The 27,547-nt window shown below is 39.2% G+C and overlaps 2 protein-coding genes across 2 annotated transcripts; one reads left to right on the plus strand and one right to left on the minus strand.

Annotated features, from left to right (window-relative positions):
- The first annotated feature begins 2,903 nt into the window (after window positions 1-2,903).
- SLC24A5 (solute carrier family 24 member 5) lies at window positions 2,904-10,952 on the plus strand. Its single transcript, XM_051628126.1, has 8 exons — window positions 2,904-3,001; window positions 4,435-4,518; window positions 4,608-4,711; window positions 5,033-5,133; window positions 5,901-6,184; window positions 6,920-7,126; window positions 9,965-10,066; window positions 10,630-10,952. The coding sequence occupies exons 1-8, from the start codon at window positions 2,935-2,937 to the stop codon at window positions 10,950-10,952; spliced, it is 1,272 nt and encodes a 423-aa protein (XP_051484086.1). The 5' UTR covers window positions 2,904-2,934.
- Window positions 4,797-27,047, minus strand: MYEF2 (myelin expression factor 2). Its single transcript, XM_051628124.1, has 17 exons — window positions 26,813-27,047; window positions 22,234-22,463; window positions 20,961-21,013; window positions 19,699-19,706; window positions 19,496-19,589; window positions 18,465-18,656; window positions 17,648-17,801; window positions 17,178-17,227; window positions 17,026-17,089; window positions 16,770-16,871; window positions 16,556-16,606; window positions 16,414-16,482; window positions 16,059-16,157; window positions 15,220-15,291; window positions 13,812-14,020; window positions 13,651-13,702; window positions 4,797-11,871 (listed from the first exon to the last, which is right to left on the minus strand). Exons 1-17 carry the CDS (start codon window positions 26,995-26,997, stop codon window positions 11,708-11,710), a joined length of 1,848 nt encoding a protein of 615 aa, XP_051484084.1. The 5' UTR covers window positions 26,998-27,047; the 3' UTR covers window positions 4,797-11,707.
- Between the last annotated feature and the right edge of the window lie 500 nt (window positions 27,048-27,547).

The following is a 27,547-nucleotide window of genomic DNA, read 5'->3' on the forward strand; positions in this document are numbered from 1 at the left end:
AGGCAGCAAAATAACTCCCTGTCCTCAATTGGAAAGGGCATTCAGATGTATGGCAGCTTGCTTATCATCACCGGGAAAGGAGCTACAGCTGCTGCAGTTTAATGCTGCCTCACTCTTTAAGCAGTTTGTGCTTAGGCAGCTATACAAGCCTTCCAGCACATTCCCCTGGATGGCAGAGCATTAGTGGTAGCAACCTGACTAGCAAAGAGCTGCCCTTTTCTCTCCTTCAGAAGCTCCATAAAATTTATTATTTTTGCTACTAAGGAGAGTAGGGTTTTATCTCAACAGTAGCCAAAAGATGCAGCAGCACATGTTCACTCTGCACTAATAGTTGACCCACCTCAGCTCTGCAAAATGCTCTCTAAAGACTGAAACAGCCCAGCCCAGGCAGGCAGCCAGCCATGCTGAGGCACGAAAACACTCTAGCTCTCAGTATTGTTGTGCTGGGTCAAGCATGCAGATATGTAGCACGTGGTTCCTCATGCTAGAAGACTAAGGGGTTTTTTGTTTGTTGCTCTCTCCAGGGGTGTGCTTGGCAAGGAGGGCATGAGTACAGCAACCTCATTTGTAACTTCTCAGCAAACTAAGGCGGCTTCAGTCTTCGCTAAAATCAAAGTTCTGGGTTTGCTTCAGCTATGTATAGAGAGGAGGTAGCTATGGAAAGGAATTAGAGCTTGAACACCGAGCAAAATCAGAGCATACCGAAACCTCCAAATCCTGAAATCACATGACTGAGCTTTCCCAACTACACAGCAAGCATGTTGCTGTTCCAGAGAACTGATTTCCCATCAGAACAGCACGCCTGTAAGTAACATAAACAACAAAAAATGACCACACCAACACAAAATATCTACATTGAATTGAAGCTGCTGATATTGGAAAACTGTGCTGAGGTTTTAAGAGTAGGCAAATCATAAGCTGCAAGGAAGAGGCAATGGCAAGGAAGCCACTTATCTTGATAACAAAACCCTTTCTGTTGACTTATGTAAGGAAAGAGCCACCACTAATTTTGACAGGAAAATTCACATTGATTTACTCTGGTGGAAAGTGGGATTCAGAAGAAAATCCTTAAATCTTTCAAGACCAGAATGATTTATTCTCCTGTAAAGCAAGAGAAGCAGCAGCGGCCATAACTCTGCTGCAGTATGCTTTTCAGAAAGCATGAAGACCTCATTGCTGAAAGTTAGCTATCACTCTGAAAATCTTGGCCATTAAGATAATTCTTGCTTTGATAAAAAGCATTTTGGGCCACAGAGGAATTAGAATTTGTTGTTCCATGTTTTGTTTTTTCTCTGAGAGCCAGTGTTTGTACTCTAATGGTGGCTGTACAATTTTGCTTGATTCAATTCAGAAGAATAATATTCACTTTTCCACCTTATCTCATATCTGCATCCTAGAGAGAGGCCAATGATGTATTGGCCAAACCCCACAGATGCAGGGAACGAGCAGTTTAGAGGGATGAGATGCAATGAAGCAAAACACTGTTTTCCAGTTTGCACTTCTTTCTCACAAATGTAAGCACCAGCCCTGCACCTAACAAACAATTAGTAATAACACAGGCGCCTCAAAATGTCATTTGACATAATGGGGTTGGAAGGGTTTACAGAGACACATCTATAAGTGGCTCAGCGGAAACACAACTCTCTGAGAAACTAGTGAGTGGGGAGGAGCAGGGGGAACGACTTCACAAAACCATCTTGCTACAAGACTGTATTTTACTGTTTAATCCTCAATTATACACATGACTTCATTCTGGAAAGGTCACTAGACAAAGAAGTTCAGTGAACAGGGTCTGAGGGGGGGCTGTGCGGTAGGTTCCAGCCTCGCTGCCGCCGAGCTGCTCCCCTAAACAGCACCGAGGTCTGTCCCGGGGAAGGACGAGCCTGGTGCTCAGCCCGGGACCGGCAGAGCGACAACCGACGAGTGGCAAGAAACAGAAGCTGCCACAGCAGAAAACAGAGAGAGGAGAGTAAGCTTAAGTTCACCTTCTACCTCTCCCAGCACTCAGCCTCTGGGTAACGCGGTCAGCAGCTCCTTCTCGTGACGGCCGAAGCCCCGGCTGTGCCCACAGACACAGCGGGAGGCGGCGGCGGCCGGAGCGCGGCCCCCGGGACACGCTCCCGCGCGGGGGGCGCTGCGGCGGCCCCGGGAAACGCGAGGCGAGGCCCCGGACCCCCCGGGCCCCCCGAGGCAGAGCGGCGGGCCCCGGTGCCCGGGGCCCCTCAGGGGGACGGAGGATCCGCGGCGCGCGGTGCGCACGAGGCGGGGTGGGGTCAGGGGCGCGCCCCTCACGTGACCGCCCCGGCCCTAGCGCCCGCCGCCGCGCGCGCGGAGCCCAGAGGCGCGCGGGGCCCGGCGAGATGCGCGCGCGGACGCTGGTGCTGCTGCTGCTGGCGCTGCCGGCCTGGCCGCCCCCCCCCCGCGGCGCGCGGGCCCAGCGCGTGCCCCCCGACCCAGGTAGGGAGATCCAGGGGGGATGGAGAGATGGAGGGATGGAGAGATGGAGCCGGGGGGATGGATGGATGGATGGATGGATGGATGGATGGATGGATGGATGGATGGATGGATGGAGCCATGGATGGAGCCAGGGGGGGATGGAGGAAGGGATGGATGGAGCCAGGGCCACTCTGTCCCCAGCTTGACCGGCCCTTCGAGCTGCCCAACACCCCCGCCCCAGGCATTGTCCTTGTCCCTAAGTGAAACACCTCTCTGAAAGACAGGGAGCCACTGAAGCCATCCTCCACTGATAGCTCTCATCCAGAGAATTCCTGAGAAGTGGAAAGGTATTAGGTTGTGTAACACCTCTGTACTCAATTTCCAGAAAATAGGACGGGTTGCATCCTTTCTTCTTCATCGGAGTTTCCTGAAGGATTTTTTACGCCACAGGAGAGAAAGGATGGAGGGATCGTTATCTATTTCTTAATTATACTTTACATGTTTTTGGCTGTGTCCATTGTGTGCGATGATTACTTCTTACCTTCTCTGGAGATCATCAGTGAATGTAAGTGAACATACTCATCTTTTTCCTGTAAAAGGAAGCAGCCTGATGCAGAACTTGCTCTCTGTTAAAACTTCAAAGCCAGAGTGCTCTGGAGACAAAACTAAAGTAAATTCTGAGTCTCTGTGCATGGTGGGAGTTATCAATATTTAATTTGATACAGTGTATCAGTAACTATTAAAATGATTTTGATCTACAACAGAAAAAAAAATGAAATAATCTTCAATATTCTATTGAAATGCATAATTTAAAATTTGCTTTCCTTGTGCCTGGAGGAAAATCTTAAAACTTCATGACTATCAACTAAACTGATGATGTAACTTTGGAGTGAGCAGTAGTATGTCCAGGTTACTAGGAAAAGAAGAATTTAAAAAAAAGGCAGGCGGGAGGGGGAAGAACAGGTCACAGGACTGGACACCAAAGCAAGAAACCAAAACTCCATGTATTAGAACATGGGAATTAAGTACCCTGCTCAAGTTTCTGTATTTCTCCCAAAGTAGTGAACAAGTATCAGGATGAGCTACTGTTTATGTACTAAAGAGATGACAGAGGAGGGAAAGGAATACCATCGTTACAACAGTTCTGTGGAATCTAATCAACCTGCAGTAATTCCCCTGGCTTCAGCAGACCACTGAATTAAAGAGATGGTCTTGGCTGAGAGTTCAGCTTTTCATTGCCAAGAATTAAAAAAATTCCTCAGGGAAACTCATCCCTGAACACAAAAACATTCTCCAGACCAAAACACTTACAGAAAATGTAAGCTTAAACATTGCTGTAGAACTGGGGTATGGGTTGGTTTTTTTTTTTATTGATGATAAAATAAGCATTTATCATTTTCCATTGTTAGCCATGTCCCTTTGTGTGCAGAACTTGGTCCACAGAGTTACATTTCAGAAACAGTCAACTTACCAGAACAAAAATCTCATTTCATTCAAGCAAGACACAGGCTCTTACAATGTCCACGCAAAGTGAAAATTTGATTAAGATCGCAGCACTCATTTGAATTTAACTGTTATTTCTGGTTTGTGGTGACACAGTAGCATGGATTTCCCTGGAAGATAGATAGACTTGACAAGGATCATGCAGAGTCCGAGGAATTTCCCAAAAATTATTACTCATACAAAGTTAAAGAGTTAAAGCTTGCATACATAAGACTGTTTTACATTTTAAGATAATGTCTGGATCTCTTGTATTATCAGTACTTCTTTTCTGGTATTTAAACTCATTTCTGTCATAAAGTTAGAAATAAATTAGCCCAATAAATGATGCTATGTTTTCAATATATTTTACCAACTTCAAATAAATGCATTATCTGCATGAAAGTAAGCAAAATTAATTCTATTAAACTGTAGTAGTTTCTGACATTAAATATTAATGCAAGTAATGGGGCAAGTTTTGGGGTGTTTTTTAAGCAGTTCTTTTGGCTCTATCCTCAGGCCTCGGCCTCTCTCAGGACGTTGCTGGAGCAACATTTATGGCGGCTGGAAGCTCTGCTCCAGAGCTTGTCACAGCTTTTCTAGGTAAGAGACATGTTCTGACTCCTCAGAATCTAGTATTCTTTTCCTTACATGCCAAACTGAAACATACCGGAGAGTCATTTTCCTTATAGGAGTCTTCGTGACAAAGGGCGATATCGGCATCAGCACCATCCTTGGATCAGCAATCTATAATCTTCTTGGTATTTCTGCAGCTTGTGGGCTGTTATCCAGTGTGGTATGTGTCAACTTTGATAGTTCTGCTCCTAACAGCCAAATGGTTAACCTTTCTGATTTGTCAACAAAAGCCAAGAGAGACTTACTATGACAACTGTCAAGTTTATTATTTAGTAGCAAAACCAGCATGTAATCAGTTTTAAGTTAACTTGCTATGAAAGTTTTTAAAAACACTAACTTGTTAAATATCATACTCAAGTCATTCCTAAGAATCTTAAATTTGTACATAATATAGAAACAACATATTGATGCAGCATTTACAGCACTTAGTGAAAGTATTACAGACAAATTCAAAAAAAGTAAATGACTCTGTGATCTGCAGGTTTCGAGGCTATCCTGTTGGCCGCTGTTTAGAGACTGTCTGGCATACACAATTAGTGTAGCGGCGGTCCTTGGGATGATATCTGACAACATAATTTACTGGTAAGAGCACAAGTAGTGTTAACATCGACTGGAGATAAGTGAGACAGTGTTTTGAGAAACAAGCAAACAACCCAAACCCCAAACTGTACTGCCATTCACTAAAAGAAAGAAACATCCGGTTGGCTTTAAAAAACCACAAAGTCACAAGGCTTGTAAAGATGATTACCTAAACATTCAAACCCTGCATATTTATACAGTTTGATCTGCATAGGTTTGTCTGTACAGACTTCACTATTTCTATCACCACTGTTTTGCATAACAATTCATCTTCATAGTTTACTCCTTTTGAGCCTTTCCTTTAACAGCATCACCATTAAGAAAAACATTTGTCTGCCAGAAGCGTTAATGAGCTTCTGATTTTTTAACTCCCATCAACACTGAAACTCCTGTTGCCTCAAGTCACCACCATCCAGCACTAAGTCTCTGAAGTTTGTAACTCAAAATATCATGTACTGTCTCTCCTCTCCTTAACCATCACATGAAGACTCGAACATCAGTAAATGTTCAATCAGTAAGATTCCCTGGAAAACATGCAGCTATACTGTACACAAACAAGATTTTGAAGGCAAGGGGAATCAAACTACTGGAAGAGATGGAGACACTCACAAACTTCCATGACACCAGCCACACAACTGCAGATAGACACTTCTGGGTGTTTTCCTTTTGCTACTAATGCAAATTCCCCCTTACACCAGCCATTTTAACAAGTTAAAGGGTAGGGGTTTTTTTATATTACATGTTATGTAAAAATCTGTTTTTCATTCTAGGTATGAAAGTGCATCTTTATTATTGATATATGGGTGCTATATTCTGGTACTAAGTTTTGACATTAAAATCAACCGGTACTTCATGAAAAAGTTCAGTTCCTGCTGCACATGTTTGACAAAAACTATGGAAGAGAATCCTGAGCAGCAGGCACTGGTTGGCCAGAGGGAAGAGAGTGGACCTCTAATTCGTCAGCAGTCAAGAACAGATAGTGGAATCTTTCAAGATGAGCCGGACTACTCTCAACTTTCAACAAGCTTGCGTGGGCTTAATGAAATCTCTGAAGGTAGAAGTATTATTGCAGTTGTCTCTAGCACTCTGCATGACTGTCTGCATCAGTTCTAATAAAAAGTAGATTTTGAGATATGATTAAGATTTTGTTCACAAAAGAACTCCAGTATAGTATTTAGAGTAACTAACTATTCTTCCCCAAAATGTAACAGTAAGCAAAATCAGAGTGGAAGTATTTATATAAAATTAGCTGCCAGATGAGTGCTAGGGTAGTTGCTCATTTGTGTCATACTAGAACAGCAGATTTCCATCAGTCTTTGCTGTGCACATTTGAAACTTCCCAGCAACACTGCCTGTAAAATGTAGTACCAGCTGAAAAGACACTGGAACTGTACTAATATATACTGTTTTCTTATGACAATGGCAGCCTAAAATATGCTTTGTTTGTAAAGTAAAGGAATAGGTATGATGTGGCCACAGATCATCAGTTTCCTCTTCACTTGGGCAAAATCCAGCAGTTGGTACTTACTCTTGATATTGTGTAAACCTTTATAGAAAAGCTCATTTTTCATCTACCTTATTACCATGTCACTAGGAGAGAACTAAAGAACATTTGATTTCACAGTTTTGTCCAATGAAACGTAAATACTGGGTAAGACTACAACTAGAACTTGAGGAAGTATTTTTTTACCTTTTTTGAGTATTCTCACAAGTAGAGGATAGTCATGTGACTGTATGCTATGGTTCAACCTTAATGCTGCAATTTAAAACAGTTACTTCTCTTCAACAGATCATCGAAGTGTCTTCACCATGCCTGAAGCAGATATGAAGAGAGTCTTGTGGGTGTTATCCCTTCCTATCACTACACTCCTCTATTTGACTATACCAGATTGCAGAAGACCGTTTTGGAGGAACTGGTTCATGGTGACATTTTTCATTTCAGCAGTATGGATTTCTGCAATAACCTATGTCCTTGTATGGATGGTAACAATAGCAGGTAGGTCCCTAAAGTGCTGCTGCTATACAGAGCCAACCAATTGAGAACAACTGAGAAAACAGTTTTCTCCCTGTGAAGAGTTTTTCATTATTAACAATCAGTTTACCAATGCATGCTTTGCTGTAAAAACAAACAAAAAAATCCAACCCAAACAAAACCAACAAAAACTTATGCTTGGCTGCTTAGTTTTCCACTTTCTTCCATCCAATGAAAACCACTTTATAGTTTAGCAGCTTCAGCTTCCTTCACATGAAGGAGAATTCGTTTACATAGCTACAAAAAAAAGCCTATAGTTAAAAAGAGACAGTTTTGTTAAACTGCTTCATTAAGTGAAAAAATTACATAGCAATAAACTTGCCAAGCTGAAGTCTGAAAAACATGGAATTCATCAAGACTGGAATTAAAAGTTCAGGATTCCGTAAAAAATTCATTATATTTCTATACCTGTATTTTTTCTTGAACACTACAGTAAGAGATTTAGCACATTAACTGCCAAAAACACCTCCCAAATGTTTTTACTATTTTATTTCAACTATGGCATCATTTGTTTATTAAACATTCTTGGTATGTGTCTATGTATACCTCTTACAAATCTGCATCATAAAGGGAAGCAGTAAAAGAATTGCATTTAAGTGAGAAAAGGGCTATGAACTTTTGTGTAAAAAAATCTTTTAAGCATTTTAAGGTATTAAAGGTTTTCTCATTTCACTGTTTCTCCAGTCAGCCTGAGAAAAATGCAGTTTTTCATTTTAAGAACATGCAGAAAACAAATCTCTAAATAAGAAAGGTTACAAAGCTTGCCATTTTCACATTATAGCTCACTAATCCTACTCAAGTATTCTGCTAGGTCAGCATCCTAAACTTGTTTTCAACTTCAGTTCAATGAATAACTCCTTGTTCAGTGCAGAAACAGACCTACACATTACTAGTAGTTGATTAGATATAACATCCATCAGGTTCACTCCTTGCTCAAATAATTTTCAACTTGTGTCTGAAGAGCAAGGATACTTACTGTCTGAATGCTGGAAGCCTTTGAAACAGGATTCACATTAGAGTTATTGCTGTTTTACTAGACAAAGCACTAATTCATATGGAAGCCGGTACACTAGAGAGTCAAATAGTGTGTTAGTGTTAGTCCACTTTGAAGAGTCATCACAAACAATATTGGGGTCTTTAACCCACTACTTCTAGGTCAAGTATGTTCTATTTACATGTTAAAATGCTAAAAATTACACAGGCATTATATTCACATCCAAGTTCTTTCATGAAGGGTGACTCAAAGATTCTATTGTTGCATAAACAGCCTATCAGAATGTCACAAAAGTCTCACAGCTGGGGACTAAATTTTGATGGTCAAGAACAAACCTAACTTAGTACACTTCTAGTTGCTAGCAAAGAAAACTTAACTACTCATAGCAAGATACTGCTACTGATGCACAGGATTAACTAAAGGCTAGGAAAACAAAATCATTCTCTCTTTATGGTCAGTTGCCAGAAAAAATCCCTACACATTAAATAGAAGATAAGCCTATCTAATAAAAAGAAGAATTAGATTCACCTGAGTTTAGATTCTGTCTTACAACCTTCAGACGGCCAGAAACTACTGCTGCAAACATAAGGCTGGTTCATTTGTATTCACCTTGGTTGGCTTGGTGAGCCACTGCTTTCCAGCCTGAATGGTTTATAAAAGCTTATTGTATTGGTCCCTTATCCTACAAATCTTACATGAGGAGTGATGAAAGAATAAATACCAGTACAAATTCTGCAACACAATCACATTAGTCCCTCTGACCCAACAAATAGCTTCCAACATAAATTTACTGGGCTCATCTAGACTAAGACGGTTTATATTGTTAAGAAAACTGTTCTTTTTAGTGTCCAAATACTGCAAGAATTCAGATTTAAAATAAAAAATTAAGATACTTTTTAGTGAACAAAATAGTTTAAGAAAAACTAATTACTTAATAGTTTGAACAGAGGTATCAAATACTTCAGAATATTGATGCTTGTGAATGGTATAAGTGCTATAACTGTTCTGAACATCTGAACCCCTGAATTTTATCTGAGAAACTAATTGCATACAGGACACATGCGACTTAAAAAAAGTAGGGAAAAATAAGCTGCTGTTTTAGGAACGATTTAAGACTTTTCTTAATTTAAACCAGTATTTACCTAAAGAAACTCATACTTCTAAAGGATTACTTGTACTTACAAGTCATATTAAAATTCTGCATTTTGATTCTTCCAAATCCAACAAAAGAACTTTCTAACTGGAACGAGGTGGTAAAGCCATGTAGTTGAGACAGTATTGCAGTAATGATTTTAATGACCCTCCTCCTCCCCAAGAAAATTCATGTGCTTTCCCCCCACCCCCTTTAAAGAGGGGGATTGTAAGAGTTATTGCTTCATGAGACTTCTGAGCACTAACAATTAAATGCTCCAACCACAGAAGACTATTATATTTTCTAGAAGTTGAGGGGAAAAAAAAACAAAGGAGTAAACTGTTAGATATTTAAACCTCCACTTAACTGCTATTGTCATGACCACTGGAAACGTTCCACTCAGGTCTTTGAGAAACTTGTTAAGTAAGACAATTACTACACTACAATTCCATTTTTATTTAATTAAAGAACAAGAATAGGATGATATTTCTTTGTTGTTGTTCTTAACTACCTTAATGGTTCAGTCACCTCATACTTAGTCAAGTTAGCTGACTGATTCCTTTTGAAATTACTGTATGATTACTAATCCTTTCTCCAGCAAAGTCCAAAGCAATTTATTTGGATGAAACAAACTAAAATCAGACTTGCATTTTCTTCTGTTATTTATCGACTGCAGGTGAAACCCTGGGAATTCCAGAGTCAATAATGGGTCTCACATTACTAGCAGCAGGAACAAGTTTACCAGATACAATTGCAAGTGTGCTGGTGGCTCAGAGAGGTAAAGATTTTAGTATTCAGGTTCATTCCAAAGGACGTGTTTAAAAGGTACTATGGAAAAAAGAATTCTACTAAACATTTCCAGAAATTCAAGGAGTAACTTCAAAATTTTTACTCCAGATTCTAGAGCTTAAGTTTACTAATAATAAATAAGCAGCTTACCTGAAAAGAAGCTGTGGCTCAGATATTTAAAAACCCCTCAGTGTATCTCAGAGAAGTATTCCAGATTGGTTTGATGTATTGTTGAAGTGTTAACAGTTTTACTGCAAAACATAACTAACTGTAGGTCTTGGTATTTTAAGCATGACTGGATTTTATAATAGCCTGCCTAGCTTAATTTTAAGTGCAACAGTGCAGATGCTGGTGAATCAGGGAGACTTTTTTTTAATGCTTGTGGTACCCAAAACTACGTTATTTAGAATTATGACTATAGTTATTTTAATGAAAAGTCTGAAAAGGGTGCTCTGTGAGAAACTGAGGGCTGACAGGCTGTTCCTCCAAAACAGTTTGGCAATTTCATACAGTACAATTAATCAGACTTATCTGTATTTTTTTCTTTTACAGGAAATGGAGATATGGCCATGTCTAACATTGTAGGATCCAATGTATTTGATATGCTCTGTTTGGGAATACCCTGGTTTATAAAAACTGCCTTCATAAATACATCAGGACCCATAGAAGTGAACAGCAGTGGTTTGACATACACAGCCATTTCTCTTATCTGTTCTGTTGTTTTTATTCTTCTGGCAATTCACCTGAATGGCTGGAAAATAGATAAAAAATTGGGAGCAATTTGTCTTGTACTGTACTTAGTATTTACTACATTATCGATTTTATATGAACTTGGCATCATAGGGAACAATCCTACAAGGGTCTGTGGTAACTAGCTTTAATCAGTGATTATACTGATGAAAAAAATAAAAGCAGGAGAGAAAGACCAGTTTCTTCATTTAGTGAAATAAAAAAAATATATATTCAAAACTCCCTTTGGGCTCTAAATCTTATTTACAGAACTAAGTCATGTCATTAAAGTAATATTAAGTAGAACAAAAACATCACAGCCTAATTGGAGCCCTTTCTTTTAGAGTCAAGAATTACAGTATGACTACAACACATATATAAAACCAAAAATCTGAAAAAAACCAAACCAAACCAACAAAAAAAACAAACCAAAATAAAACACATCTAGTTTTTACATTACAATGTCAATACACGCTGGGGGAGAAAAAATTAAAATCTGAAAACACTAAACAAATCCCACTATGCAATCTTGAGATTAACAGAGAAAATGGCTTATTTTATTAAAAACAGTATAACCATTCATTTAAACTGAATGACTAGAGACACTTGGCCTAATTTTCCAAAGGCGCTGAGCATCCAGAGCTTCCATGGTCCACAGGGACCTGCAGGTGCTCAGTGCCTCTAAAAAAAACAACAAAAATCAGGCAAATTGTCTTTAAAAACAAAACATAGTAAGATTCAGTTAACAAGTATCACAGTATATTAAACACTATACTGTTAAAGGCTGGTGGGATTTAAAAGTTCCTTTTTACAGCTTTTGTAAGCATACAATGTTACTAAAAATGACTTACTAGGATAGAGAAGCTAAACAGACATAGGAATGTTCCTGAACAGTTTTAAATTACGCATTGCGATCCAAGCGGACATCAATTTCTCTGCCACTGATTTTTATGCCGTTCATTATCCTACAGGCCTTTTCAGCAGATTCTGGTGAGTCAAATCTCACTGTTCCACAGCCCTTTGATTTTCCATTCTCCATTTTTATTTCTGCAAACATTACATGACCTGAATAAATAAGTTAAACAGCAGTTACTTCCAGTCTTCAGTGCACTAACAAAGAACTCATCAGAAGTGATAAAAATGCATTTTTAAATATGAACAAGGAAGACATATGAAATTAGCACTTTCAGACTGATGGTATATTCACTCATTCAGGGAAGCTGACACAGGTCAAAACATCACTAAAGAACATAAATTAACATCCACTGTTTTAAATCTTTCCTTCATGCTAGCAGAAGGTGAAGCCTGCCTGTATTTGACCTCAAGTTTGAAACTAAGTGTCCTATAAGGCTAAGGGAAAGTTAACTGAATTATAGTTCAGTTCAGTCCACTATGTTCATCACAGCAACACATTAAGCAATCAAAACAGTCAAGCAATTTGGTAAAGAAGCTGCAGAGCAAAATTAGAACCTACAAAACAGTAACATTACCAGTACAGGAGTGGTGGAGAAGTAATATGCACTATTCAGTTCCTGTAGTGTTTTCTGGAGGTTGGACACTCAACTCATGAGGCAATATTTTTAGACAGATGTGTTGGTACCTCACACTGTTCAATGCCTGGAGCTAATGAGTTTTTCTTATGGCACGTTGTAGCACACCACTTCTGAGCCCCTAAATGCCACCAGGAACAAGAAACTTTTTCCTAAAATACTTTAATTTTTATTTTTAAATACCATGTAATAGAAGACCGGCCTTTCACTGAAAGAAATGGAACATATGGAGCCACAGTCTTTAGAATTCCTTACAATACTAGTGTGAATACAATCTGCTGCTTACATTTTTACTTCTAATTCTTAAAAACAATTCAACTTAATTACTACATCTGTTACTTGCAGAGGAGATAATGAAAAAAAAAAATTCTGAACTATGTGAATGTTGCCCAAGCAGCTAAGACTGAAAAAAAGGCAGAACTTGTTTCGCTATATCCTCCAATTCCAAAAAAACAAACATGCACACCTGAAAATTTTTCTCAGTCAAACTGCAAGTTCTAATTTATGTCAAATATGCAAAGAGGTGTACAAAGACTGTGTTAGGTACCACTAGCACATTTCAAATTATTTGTCTTTTCTGCCTCTCGAAAATAAGAAAAGCCATCCTGTAATTCTGTTAAAGCTTTTCAGTCGGAAAGCATGTTTGCAAAATAAAACAATCGTATCTCTGTACCCAAGCTTCATTTTCTCATTCACATCTGTGAAAAGACAACTTTTCTGAAATAGATAAGAAGAATTATCGGATATTTGTAGCAATCCTTTAACTTTTAGAAAAAGGGCCTTTATTTTTTAACATAAAGCCTGCATATATGCTAATCACAATCACCTACCTGCATAAAAAACAATCTGCCACTTAGATGAAATTACTAACTCTGATCTGATGCAGGACCATTTCTAGAAGTAATGCATAACCTGGACAGGCCCAGGGCCCTGCATGCATTTGTCTCAAATTAAATGCTACATTACATACTCTGTGTTGGCCAGAGGATACATGACACCTGCTTAAAAAATAAAAAGCTAAAAGAGTAATTTTATTAATGGAATGGCTTAAAGTTTATAATAGATGAGCACTCAGAGCCAACACAGCTCATAGTGTACCTTAGTCTCGTGTATTGTGTCGTGCCTAAAAATTACTGATAGAACTCAGGAAAGCTGGGGAAAGTAAGAAAGATTAGGCTAGCCAGACTGTTCTTCAGGATACGGCAACAACCTTGTCTTCCTGTCATTATCTAACAAGCACAATATCAAATATGAAGTCGATGGAGCTGAGCAAGGATAAGATTCATATACATACCACACTGACTGAACTTCTCCTTTAGCTTCTGCCAGGTCAAGTCAAAAGGAAGCTGGAATAAAAAGGCATTATTAATAACAAAATACTACAAAGAGAAAAAGAACATGTAATCAAACATGCACACAAAATAAGCTCACTGTTTCTATGTATTAAATGCTTACATTTCTCACAAATATCTGGTTGCCTTTAGAGCCTAATCTCTCTCTCATGCCACCTCCCATCGGGCCAGGCACAAATCCTCGATCGATATCGATGTTCCTGTCCAGGCCTCCACCCATTGCTGGTCCCATTCGATCAAAACCAGAACTCATCCGATCCATCCCCATTCCCATTCCTCCAGCCATACTGTTCATACCACCCATTCCACCACCTACAGGAAAAAAAGAAAATGAGGATATAATAAAAATCTCTTTTTAGTTATTAATGCACAAGTATTTTGTGAAAAGGAAAGAAATCTTGTTTCAGGAGGAAAATAATAAAACTGCTGTAATATAAAATGTAACTTCTTACATGCAGAGTGATTTACCTGGTAGCATGGCTAATATTTTGGGGCAAAGTATTAGAAGATACAAAGTGTCAGTTCTACAATAAAAGTAAAAAACAAACTGCATCAAGCTATTAGTCACACCATCTAATGTAGGATAATGTGGAACATAAGAATTAAGATTTAAATACAGTCCAATTTAATTAATAAAAACCCTGTACCAAAAAGAGAACAAGTAAGTAACTGTGGAAATGTTAAGACACAGATAATTTGACTGTATATTGTTTATTTTCCTTCCTGCAGTCACATTCAGCTTTACTTAATGCAACCATACCCACACTTGATGACACAATCTTCTAGAGAAAGCATGTTTTGCAGAGAACAGATGTTACTGCAAACATCTGAAGAGCATGGACTTACTTTCCTATGACACATGAATTGTATTACTGTATATTATATAAAGACTAAGATCAATGGCATTTGAATATGCTATTATAGCCTTTCTGGATTCATAATTAAAAATTAGCGTAAAGCAAAACTACCAACATCATTCATAAGGGACCTTCTCTTTAAGCCTTATGCCTCTCAAGACTGCCACTAGAAAGATTTTAGTTTCTCATCTGCTCTAGCTGACAAACTCGGACATTTCCTACAATACAAACTCAGTATTAGAGCTTTGCACAAAATTAAACTGAGTGATAATCTGAAATTCAACGCTGATTTTTTTCTTTCATTGATGACAGTTTACTGAAGTTCAGCTTCATGAAGTTCAAACAAATAACTGTGCCTATTTGTCTTTTTTTCTGGAACACAAATTTACTTGAATCACTTCTCTCTCCAAACTAGTAGTTAAAACCATTTCAACACTTAAGATTTAGGAAGGACTGTATTAGCAAGTTTTCCTCTGAACTTTTATCTTGACTAAACACCTTTGAAAACTATTAGTCTTAACAGTCACATGCAACAGAATCCTACTTGTGCCAATACTGGCAAGATACTAGAAAGAAATGCTCTGATACATTACATATATGCCATATAATTACACTGCTTATGCATTTACATTCTATTGAAACAAGATAACCTACTCATTCCAGATCTTACTGGGCCCATGCTAGGTGCTCCCATTCCTCCTGCAAAAACACCAATCATTGCACCACCTGAACAGAAAAAAATAAGAAAGTGCATACACTGAAACCACCAGGTAGTGACAACAAAGCACACACTGCTGAAGTACACTGATGTCAATTTGGCTTTTTTTTTTTTCCCCTACAAAACACTTTAACCCGTGCCTTTATTATTCAGACTAAATAGCAGACATCTAATAAGTAACATTAGTTCCTCCTTCTCCATTACAAGATTTAAGGCACTCTGATTTCTTTCTACCTTTTCTCTCCTCTGACAGTCTGTCCACAGGACAAACATCTTAAAACTAAATGAGACATTTCCTACCTTGGGAAGAACAGCCTCAAAACTGAGGTTCATTTTATTTCAATGTCACAGTACAGAAATTCCCAACTTTTTCACATTTTTAAGAAACCAATGCAAAAGCTATGACCGGTTCTCTCAATGTCTGTTTTTACTGCATATGAAGAGTGAATTGATGGAATTTGGTTGGAAAAGGGGAGAAAGAGATTCAATACTTAATAAAAGCTCTTTGACAGAACCATGGAATCTCCAGAATGATAATTACATACATTGTCATTAAATTTTACAGATGGAAAGAAAAACAAACACCCTTTAACTTCCCCCCTAAAAAATGGCTGTAACAAACACTTGGATCACATCCTTATTGCAGTGATTGGAGGAGAGGGAGGAGAGGGAACAGAGGAAGATGACTAAATTAAACCAGGTCTTTTCCTCTTCTAATAAAACTCTTCCAGGACTATCCTGCAATTTGCCACAGGAAATTTAACAGTTACCATACCCATTCTTCCAAAAGAATCTCCAAAACCACGGTTCAGTGCCATGTCACCACGACCAAACTCTCTGTCCATGTTTCCTCCCATTCCACCACGGAACATTTCTATAGAGAACAAAAAGCAGAAATACTCTGTTATATACACCTAAGCTGATGCTCACGATACTTGTTTCACAGCTGATTGTTTAAATAGAAGTGGGTTTAACAATGCACAAGTTAAAGGCACCTATGAAATACTTAAGTCTCCACACCACTGACTGTATTTCCTTTTAACTCATTTACATCACCCAGCCCTGAAGGAAGGGCTTTAAGAAATACGTACTAGCAAACTACTAAGTGTACAGGAACAGTGTTCACATACCTCCCATTCGGTTGACTCCAAATCCTCCCATATTAGGCATTCCTTCCATTACACGAAACCCAGCAAGTCCTGTAAAATAAGGAAGTGTTTTCTATACAGTAGTAAAAAAAATACTTAATGCAAAGAACTTGACCGCACGTACCGCCTCCCATTCTATTCATCCCGCCAAATCCTGGGCCGTCGATTCCGATACCTTCCAACCAAAAAGACAAACACTGTTCAGAAGATATGTAACATCCTGATGGATTTTTTAAAAATGCAGAGACAGTTAACATCTCAAAAGCATGCTACACAAAGCTTGCTTTGTCAAGAGTATGCTATTCTTCTAAACACAGAAATGACAATTTTAAATGTACCTGCTGGACCCATGCTCCCCATTCCACCACCCATGCTCAGCTGTGTTGCACTGATGGGCTGTCCGCCTGGTCCAAGTCCCATACCAATGCCACCAAGACCACCTTGAAAACAAAAACAAGTATCACCAGAAGAAAGATTTTCTTCTGTATCATAAAGAGAACACAGAAAGCAAAAATCTGCTGAACTGTTTCAAGATTCTAAATAAATATAAACATATATTAAGTGCAAGGAGTAGAAAACAGAGTGTGCACTCACGAGGTAATTGTGAAGTTTTGCTGTCTGCACCACGGAAATCTTCATGGGGAACTGATTTGTCATCCTGATAAAAAAAACAAGGATGTTACACTATTATCCTTTCAATGTTTTGGCAGAGACATATAAAGTAGGAAGAAATGTAAGCAACTTACCATTTTTACATGCATGGGTCTGTCAAACAGGAATTGTCCATTGAACATAGCTTAAGAAATGCAAGTAAAGGAATCTTACCTACAGAAGACGATTTAATTATTTCAGAAAAATTACTGTAATAACTTATTTTATTTCAGTACCATTTTTAGGAGTCTTATCTTTCCTTATCTAATCTTTAGAACGCAAATTCAAAGGCCAAAAGAGACTACCCAACCTATTAGGTTTATAGAAGTTAGTTTCACATGTCACATTCCCACGTATTTTAAACTTGTTCAACATGATCAGAATCACCTTTTTAGACTCTAGAAGTAAGCTCAGTCACTATTAAAAATGTAATCTGAACAGTATTACACTCTAGTCCCTATATACTAGTTGCAAGGCAAATAAGCCGCATCTGTAAAACTAAGCTATCAAAAGCCATTACAGGCTAATCCATATTTTTTCAATTATTTTTCAAACCCAAGGATACATATTGCTTGAACAGCTTCAATTGCCTGTTCAAAGGTAACTGTTCCCATTCCTCGACTCTTGCCATCTTTATCTTCTTTGATGTCTGCACGTTTTACAGTTCCAGCAATGCTGAATACCTCCTTCAGTTTCTTCCAGCCAACTTTAAAGTCAAGCTTACACACAGAAATACATTAGTGATTTCAGTGCAAACTTCTGTTCTGACATTACATTTGGAAGATAATTTCTGCATTGTTGTAACTCTTCAGCTTCACAAAATGCTTGATATATGTAAACAGCCAGGATTTCATAATATACACACACGGCAACCAAGTCCAAAAATAGTCAAAGCCACAATTTATACTACATACATGTATTTTACTTCAATCAGCACAGTAACATTGAGAAATAGACAAGTTCTTGTCAAGAGAAGCTGTACTTCCACAAGTCCCCCAGCAGACATAATGGTGTATTGTGCAAGTAAAGAACTTGGGAAGTTCCAACAAATGTAAGATTAAGTTAGCCTAAAGTACCTAGCAAGATAAACTGAAGTTTATATTTAATGAAAGAATAAATATAATTCTAAATAGATAAAAGATGCGCAGGGTATTTTTTCAAATCTAAGATGACTGCGCAATACTGAAAAGTGAATGTCAGCCTCAAGAGTTTATGACATCTTTCATGTCCAAAATCTGAATATATATCCAGCATTTTTAGTTGAATATACTAATTACAAACTAATTTTCAATTTCTTCTTTATATTAAAACCAAACTGTGCAGGAATAGAAGTTGTTTTACAAACATCAAATGTAAATTATAAAACACAGTTTTAAACTTACATTAGCAACAAAAATAGTGGACCCAAGCCTGCCTGCCTGCAAGTTACTGATAACCTCAGGAGGAATGTTTGGATTATTGAGAATAGAAGGCGGTAAATTCATTATTCCAGGTGCCACATCAGGTCCATGTCCTGCTGGAAACTGTCCTCCTCCACGCTGTAATGCCCTACGAGCATGTTCACCTTCAGGATCCTGAAACATGGGCAAAAATAAAGCCAACTTAATTATCAACAAGAGGACTGGCAACAAAAAAGCTACTATTTGAAATTCTACATAAACCCATCAAAATTATCACTAATATCCTTGTCCATGTCAGAGGGATCAAGAACTGAATTAGCATGGAGACCTAATTCCCTCACCTCTAGAGGTGGGTCCTTTCAGATGAGGGTTGAGGCATATTGGCAAAGCACTTGTGGAGGAAGCGTGCACTGCCACTTCACATGCTGTACCTAGCCTATGGACAAGTAGAAAAGATTTCAATCTAAAGGACTGTCAGTCTAGCACCTTCTTCCAAGAACTGAATTAATTTAATTAGGCTTTTTTGTTATTTATTAATACCATTATTAAGGTTGTAACAGGACAAAAAGAACTGCAGCAGATACCATCATATACTACAACACTACAATAGGAATGTTGGCATTCATTTCACTTTCCAGTCAGCAGAAGTTCTCTACTTCTAACCGCATTTTTGCATATATGTAGTAGTCTGATACTCAGCTTGTTATGCATCATGCTTTTAAGTACTGTAAACATAGAACATTTAGGTTGGAAAAGACCTGATGACACTAAAGGAAGAATATGAATTTTAAATTGGTTTAAAGAAAAAAAGTATTAGATTATTACAACCTTACGACAGTTTTTTGTCAGTCCACTTGCCATAGTATCAAGACCTTCTGCAAGCCAACGGGCACAACAGGCCAAAACCCATTAAACTGGAAATTACATAGCTAATGCTCAAAACACTGTATTGTCATCTCAGTAGTTACAGTATCTTTGCTATTTCATATTAAAAACAGCAGGAATAATCATACCTCTTTAATATTCAGCGGTCTTCCACTAAGATCATATTTGTTCATAGTTTCTAATGCTTTCTTAACAAATTCTTCATCTTTGAATTCAACCACACTTAGAAGGAATAAAACATTTAGAGTATTAAAATAAGGTTTAAAATGTTAAAGTTAACAGAATGTTTGCATAGTAGTGTGTTTCTACACACATAGCAAAAGAAACTTACCCACAGCCCTACATCCATCATGATTTGTCATCATATGTAAAGAGAACAAAAGAAAAAAAGTCAGTCAGCACATATGATAAAACATTTAAGATTCCAGTTAAAGATCCCAGCTCACTGTTAAATAACTATCCAAGTTATTTCCAGCTTCAAAATCCTTAACACACATTCTTTACTGGTAGCCAATCTGAATTTACCCTACTTTTACAACATACATACCTTTCAAAAGCAGGATAATACATTATATTTTATTCTCTTTGAGCCAAACCAGAATTGGAAAAATGCCACACAGATCTATGTAAGGACAACTGGGGGAGAGGAGGTGAGGGGAAAGGGTGGAAAGAAAAAAAAACCCAAAAACGCAACCAAAAACCACACTCATTGTGTTATTAAAAGCTGCCCAGTGACTACAAAATTCAAATCTACCTACATCAAATATACCAGTCCAATGACCAAGGAGTCTGCATACCTCTCCAGTATTACTAGCATAGTTGAGAAATTACCTTGTAAGAAAGGAACCTTATTGACTGCACCAGAATCCTTCTAATAAAGCAAAGAGTTCAGGATTGCTTTAAGCAAAGCAAAGCTGACAGCATGTTTTAGTTTTAACAAGCAATAGTCATTTACAACAATTGATACAACCTCAGTTAAGACTCAAACCTGCATTTCTCATGTTCTCACTGCAGGTTCAGAGCTACTATTGGCCAAACTTTTGACTGTTATTAAGGAAACAAAGGAGCTTTAACAATCTGCACTCTTAGTGCCTCATTGCTGGCACTCTGTTGGCTACCAATCATCTCCATCCAGTTTTAAGAAAGCAAATACATGAATCCAGTTTTTAGAGTACCAACCCTGCAAAGCTGTCCAATCAGGTACTTAAAACAGTATGTTCTTAGCTAACATTTTATACTCATTGATCCCAAGAAGAGAATCCTATGCTAACAAATGTTAAATAAAAATCAGTGGTTTATTGAACGTCCTTGATATCAAGCAGATTTGTACCAAAACAAAGATGTCTGCTAAAAAGAAGAATTAAGTAAATGCCATTTGTTAACATTTACAGAAGCATTTTGTCCTTTAAAGCCAGCTAGTTTGAGTTGCATGAAAGTGTCAAACTACTTCTAATACAGAATCCTCAAGGCTACCTTAATGAAAATCAGTGTAAAAATGAAACTTACTTTCCCATAACTGGTACAGGTATTATACAAAATAAAACTGCTGAGGAACTTTTAAACCTCTAGCAGATTGTTGCCCACGGCACTTACCCTTGATTTTCCTTCAGCATCCTTAAACAGCTCCACGTATGTAACCTCACCAACTACATAAGACATACAAAGGGAAAATACCAAGAGACAATGCATTTAAACACCAGCATCTTTCTTTACTGTGCCCCTGTGCACAACTCTACAGAAAAGCACCTATTATTCACCAACAATCAAAACCAGACCAACATACCTCCTGTCAATGGCTATATAATTTAGCTAATTTTCAGAAATATGCAGCAGCCACATTCTCAAAAACTAAGAGCAAACAACTATATTTAACCTAATTCATACTACAAATCATATTTTGGCCAGTATGATATAGTTGGTGAACAAATTCAGATATACACAGTCCCTTAACCTAACAAAAAAACGTCAACGTTCACTGGAAAATGTTACATTTATCATCCTACTCACAACACCTGTTTTAAGGTGACTTTCTACCTGAATGTCTTCAATCATAAGTTTGCCTTCAGTAATAACCAAATTTACACATCAAATATTTCACAGCAAGCCACTCACTTTCTAAAATAGGAAGTTTCAGTAAATAAACAAATCGAATAGTCACGTCACCTTACAACAGATAAACCAGCAGTTACAGAAGGGAGGTTTTGGCATTTTTCACAGCCTAAAAGCCAAGTGTGCTTTGCATTACTTTTGAAGAATCTATTTTTTTCAAGGAAAACCCAGAACTAACTTTTTACAGAATTCAGATATTAGCATTATCTTACCCCAAACTTAAAATAAAACGCACGGGGTAGTAAAAGTACTCTATCAGAACTGCAACAATAGTAACAAAGCTTTTAATAGGAATCTCCAGACAAACAGTCATGGCAGTAGTGACAATGCAGACAAAGTTAATTCCACAGCCAGATTCCACCAAAGAAATACAAAACAACTTTTGAAAGAGGTCCTTTATTATTCATGTTAACACACTAAATGTGTTGCTTAAATACAATAGCCCTTAAAAATGTATCTACAAAGACTACAACTAGACGAAACAAACTCTTTAAGAAGTCATGAGGTCATGCATATACTCTCTACTGTCACACTAGAATGGCAGAAGATTGCAAGCACTTCATTTTCCCATCCTACCCTGCAATGCAATTGTCTCAGATGAAAGAGGGGGAAGGGAGATAGATGTACCAAGTAAAGGCCCAAAAAAAAAAAAAAAGAAAAAAAAAAGTAAAATCAAATCTGTGTGGCTCAAAGGACATACACCATTGTATTTGTTCCTCCCCTTTCTATGTCAAGTGTATTATAAGGAATAAGTTACCTTTCTCTCTCATAAGATCTTTAATAGCTTGCCACTTCATGTCATAAGGGATGTTGCTAATAAACACTCTATTACGATTAATTGTCTTCTTCTCTCCAGTGCCTGCATTCTTCTCCTTTGAATAGGGGTGGAATCTATTCTTGTTTCCAAGAGAAGGGATTGCCTTCGGTTTTGCAACGTACTTCTCTTTCACAGGTGCTTTCTCTTCTTTTGCTGTCTCATCATTATCCCTACATTTAAAAAAAAATAAATTAGTCTTGTGTTGGATCATTAGACCATACCTCCTATATATACAGCTGCCTGCAGCCTATGCTGTTACAACTCCCAGGATGTCAAATGCTGCTTTTCAAATTAGGAAAAACAAACTCATTTTAAACAAAAAACATGCTATAATAGATTTATTCTCTACTGGAAGAAAAGAAACATCTTGCTACTTCAGTTACATTCCACTTCCATTATGTCTGTCAAGATTCAGCAAGATGGTACTATGAAACTGCTACAAATATTAAAATACAGCGACTCAGCTGAAAAATAAGCTACAGCATCCATGCTTTGGTGCTTCACTACATTTCACATCTGCCTTGGCTAAGTCACATGATATTCACCATGTAACTGAGAGCTGAAATGGTCTAACTTATGGAACAGCTTGGTATACTTAATTCAGTGTAATAAAAACATGTAAAAATCAATTCTAATAGGTTGTAAATCAAATTTTGTTTTATTTACCACATAAATTATTTTTTTAGTGATTTGTGCCAGACTACTTTTAGATAAAAAAAATAAAACTGAATTAAGAACAACAAATGCTCTTTCATTTTCATTGCTTAGCACTGCTAAAATTTGAAAACTTGCTTAATGCATAGGAAATAGGTTTATTAAGAAATGCCCTAAGACTAATTAAGTCATCATTAATTATCCATTAATGTTTCTAATTATCCATTAGAAACAACAGCAAAATGGACTTATGTCCCTTGGTCTTTCAAAAATTTAGCAACAGCAGCTGCTCTCCTTTTAAAATCTTTGCTGGAAAATGTAAGAAAATTTGCTTCCTCTCTGAAAGCAGCTCACATCTCTTTAGCCCTCTTGATCCTGCTACTACCACAAGGAGACTGAGCGCCTAACAGAGAACCAAGGGGCCTGAATTGTCACTTTAAATAAGGTGAAACACTGAACCGAATCCAGCAATATAGCCACACAAATGTGACTCACTAAACAGATGCTACTGAGAGATATACACCCACATCCACTTCCAATCTTACCACATGAGAAACTTTAAAAGTACTTTTACACAAACTATTTTAAAACACCAGTATTAGCCACTCAAAAAAGAACTGCAAGGAAATATTCTACAGGACTGTCAAAAGTGATTGACTGTGAACCCTTCTCCTTCAATTACATCATTATCCTTACAAATTTCTCCCCACTTCCGAAGGCTTAGTTCTTATCTCATTTTGATGCTTTGGAAGGTTTCCGGCATAAAATTGGTCAAAATTGGCATGTCAGTTTTACAACCACAATGTATGGCAAGATCACCAATTTTGATTAATTGAAACACATATTTTCAGCTCTCTGCATAGTTATTAACAAAACAGTGAGGAGCTGGCAGTCGTGCGCTCAAGTGAACATGCAAGTAGCTTTTTATGAAGCTAAACATATTATCTGTTTAAGCCTAGGTACTTGTCAGGGAGGAATAAATTAAAATACATACATATTTCTCACATAACTTCTCCCCGAACTTTGAAGTACTCATATGATATGAACTTCACAGTCCTTGTGTTTACAAGTGGATTAAATGAGGATTAGCATCTGAAAAACGTGCAGACACTCCTCTGGGCTAAGTATTCATAAAATTTAAAACATTCAAAGTCAACAACATGTTATCTGCTTCAAGCATTCTCCAGCTTCCCTCTGCACCATCCCTCCTCCACACCATCCTGTCTGTTGTGGCAACAGAATTCTAGTGTGGCTGCGTAATGAAGTGAAATGGGGGGAGCAATGCAAGGAACTGGAGGGAGAGGTGTGAGAAGAGCAAAGTATCAGGTTTTCCAGTGAGATCAGCTCCTTCCAATCCAGTCCCATTTGCAAATGCAGAAGTCCTGCTCAATGAGACCTCTAGTAAAACCTGAGTTCTTCCTTAAATTTTAGGATTAGAGCAAGGGATTCCCTTTAGCCTTTTAAGCTCCTTCCTGCTTAAAGGATTATGAAACAGCCCCTGGGTGCTCAATGTAGTGCAGAGGAAGAGCCAGGTCTCCAAATATGGAATCCACCAGCTCTACAAGACCTGGCTGTCCACACCAGTAGAGATCACAGAGAATAGAAGTCTGGCATAAACTCTTGAATCTGGGAAACAAGACAGATATTCTGGGGATCCCAGACACTCTCCTGTAAACAGAAGATTAATTAAAAAAAACCCAATCGTTCTTGCAAAACTCAACTGCCAAAACCAACGGGCCAGTGACCAAGCTGGAGGCAGAGATCTTTCTGTGGATATAACTCTCACCTTCCTTGAATATTAAAAATAATTTCAATCAAATAATACATTCAAAGCAATGTCATGTTAGTCACCTATAGATCACAGAAAAGACAGTCTCAGAAACAATGAACTGGCATTTTCTTAGGGGAAAAATAAGAGTAATTTCCACTCTTTACCTTTTGCTTGAATTAATAATTGTACACATTTAATTAGTATTTGCTTGTGAAATCACTAGATTTCTAGAGCTGAAAAACAAAAATACCTACATTAATTTTGTTAAAAACCTAACATCCTCCCTGTTAAAAAAAGAAATTTTTACCTTTTGAAAAATAATGCCTTTGAACTTCTGTAAAGTTTGGGAAACAAAAGACAAAGTTTCCATATACAAACACAAAACTAGAAGCCTAGAAAGGAGTAAGCACAAGCTTAATCAACATGAAAGTCTTAAAACCTGTTTTTTAAAAAATAAACTTCTCCTCTGCTCACAAGTGTCCATGCAAATAATATCAAAAGAGACAGAAATGCAAAAAGTCCACAACTTGTGATTCTGAAGCACAAAGAACAGTTTAGCTTTGTTGTATTAGGCAGAACTGTTCAGTGTAATAAACTTAAGGAAGTGCACAAGTTGAGACCAGGATTCCTCTCCAATTCAATCTGCGTGCAAAGCAAACCTGGGTACTGAAATACTTCTGATTTTAAGTAGTATGTTTCAGCTGCACACTGACAGCTTAATCCTTTGTACATGTTGTGAGGAAGACTGAAAACCCTATGCAAAAGAATAAGACCTGAAACTCTGTTACCAAGAACTATGCATTACTTTCAAATATAAATTTGTGATTTCCAACACACAGAATGACTGGGATTTTTCCTTTGCTTCTGATTAGTTTTGGAAAAGAACACTGTTGACAAAAGGAGGTATACAGAGAAATTAAGTCATTATTTTAACAGCAGCAATGCCAAAAGGCAATAAAATGTTTTATGCCTCAAAGGTGCAAAAGGGTCACAATCTTCTTGCAAAAAATTAATGGCAGTGTGTGCAGTGTGGAAGCACAGGGCAAAGCTTGGGAAAAAACAAACAACGGCTGTTTTACGGTAATGTGAGATTTAGAACTTGTAAACTACTTGAATTCCACAGGTAGTCAAGTAAAGGCATGAAGTATGCCTTCCTAACTCCAGCTTCTTATTCAACTTGATCCCGTGTGCAGTATCAGACTTGGCCTGCTTAGAACATGTCAAGACTTCACAGATCTCAATGGCTTTGACCTACCACAACAGTCAGTCTACTATAAATGTACTGTCACTCAGAGACGAACGAGATTAGAAGCGATATTGAGATCCAAATGATATGAGGCCAAAATCCAGTTCACGTAAAGAACGATGATCCTTGAAGCCTGACATCAAGAACAATCAAATCCATAAAAGCTTATTCACAGTATTGTTGTAGAGAGCTGGTTCTTCTGACTCCCTTGCACTATGCTCCCTTTAGAGCTGATATAAAAGGCACAGTTTACATGTTACTATTTACAGGAAAAGTTTGTGCATGTATGTGGGGTGTTCGGTTTGTTTGGTTTTAAAATGTAAATCACTGCAGAGCAGTCTTACAATTAATTATCATCTAAACAAACACTGGTTCAAAGGCTTTACAAAACATACCATTACGGTAAGTCATGGAAACGTAAACAGAAACGATCCAGGACACTTCTAGTAACGGACCCTGCCAGCACGGGCCTGACCGGAGCCCGTTACAGCAGCCCGGAGGCTGGCCCCAGCGAGGCGGTGGGAGCCCGGGCTGCACCCCGCCAACACCAGCGGCCCCGCCGCGGCCACAGCACCGCGAAACCTCGCCTGCCCCCCCCGCCGGCCACTGCCTGCTCCCTACGCCCGGCAGGGCCGGGCCGGGCCAGGCCTCCCTCGCTCCCCCAACACCTCCCGCCGGCGCACACCGGGCGCTCCCCGCTCCGGCCGCGGCGGGGGAGGAGCCCGGCGGGGCGGGGGGAAGAGGGGGCGGCCGGCCGCCCTCCCCCGCCGCGGCCTAGGCGGGCCCGCTGCATCCCCGCGCTTCCCCGGCCGCGCTGCCCCCTCCGCTCGCCCCGGCCCCGCACACACATTTTGACGCCATTAGCGCTGCCCCCGCCGCTCTCCGTTGCTGCCGCTGTCGCCTCCTCATCCTGTGGCGGCTGTTGTGGCGGCTGCTGCTGCGGCTGCTGTGGCGGCGGCTGGCTGGCGGCGGGCTCCTCGGCTCCGCGCTGCGGCGCGGCGGCCGCAGCCTCGGGCTTGTCGCTCTCCGCCATTTTGTGGCCTGGCCGCGGCCCCGCTCCCGCTGGGTTTGAAAAGGGCCCGGAGCGCCTCGGCCTCGCCGCGCCGGGCCCGGCAAGTCTCGCGAGAGCGGGGCTTGCGGCGGGAGGAGGGGGCGGCGCGGGGAGGCTTTGCGGGTTGCCATGGCGACAGCGCGGGCTGCCATGGCGACAGCGCGGGCTGCCATGGCGACAGCGCGGGGCCGGGCCCGCCATGGCCGCTCCTCGGGAGCGGGGTGGCCGAGTCCTGAGCCCGCGGCCCGTCGCTGGGCAGCTCTGTACCTCCGGCACGAAGATCTCCACACTGATGAGGAAATGAGGGCTCCTGAATTCTGTGGGCCCGAATTACCCCTTAACCCGTGCTGAGACAGTTCACAGACCAGGCAGGACAGCTCCTGTGCCCGGCTTGCCTGGCGGTGCTGGGACACCTCTGGCCTTGGCTGAAAAGCTCTCAGCTTGCACTTGAATTCTGCTCCAACCACAGACGCTTATAAACATATAAAGCTAATGGGCAGGCTAGGGGGCAAGTTCAATTATAGTTAGAGCG

Source organism: Apus apus, chromosome 10 (genome assembly GCF_020740795.1).
Source record: "Apus apus isolate bApuApu2 chromosome 10, bApuApu2.pri.cur, whole genome shotgun sequence".
NCBI lineage: Eukaryota > Metazoa > Chordata > Aves > Apodiformes > Apodidae > Apus > Apus apus.

Excerpts from the sequence above, each read along its gene's own strand:
- SLC24A5 (XM_051628126.1), top strand. The coding sequence starts at position 2,935 with ATGTTTTTGGCTGTGTCCATTGTGTGCGATGATTACTTCTTACCTTCT. Across the intron at positions 6,185-6,919 it reads GCTTAATGAAATCTCTGAAG|ATCATCGAAGTGTCTTCACC; the intron begins GTAGAAGTATTA and ends TCTCTTCAACAG. Across the intron at positions 7,127-9,964 it reads ATGGATGGTAACAATAGCAG|GTGAAACCCTGGGAATTCCA; the intron begins GTAGGTCCCTAA and ends TATCGACTGCAG.
- MYEF2 (XM_051628124.1), bottom strand. The coding sequence starts at position 26,997 with ATGGCGGAGAGCGACAAGCCCGAGGCTGCGGCCGCCGCGCCGCAGCGC. Across the intron at positions 21,014-22,233 it reads AGATCTTATGAGAGAGAAAG|TTGGTGAGGTTACATACGTG; the intron begins GTAACTTATTCC and ends TGTCTTATGTAG. Across the intron at positions 16,483-16,555 it reads GATGAATAGAATGGGAGGCG|GACTTGCTGGGTTTCGTGTA; the intron begins GTACGTGCGGTC and ends CTTATTTTACAG.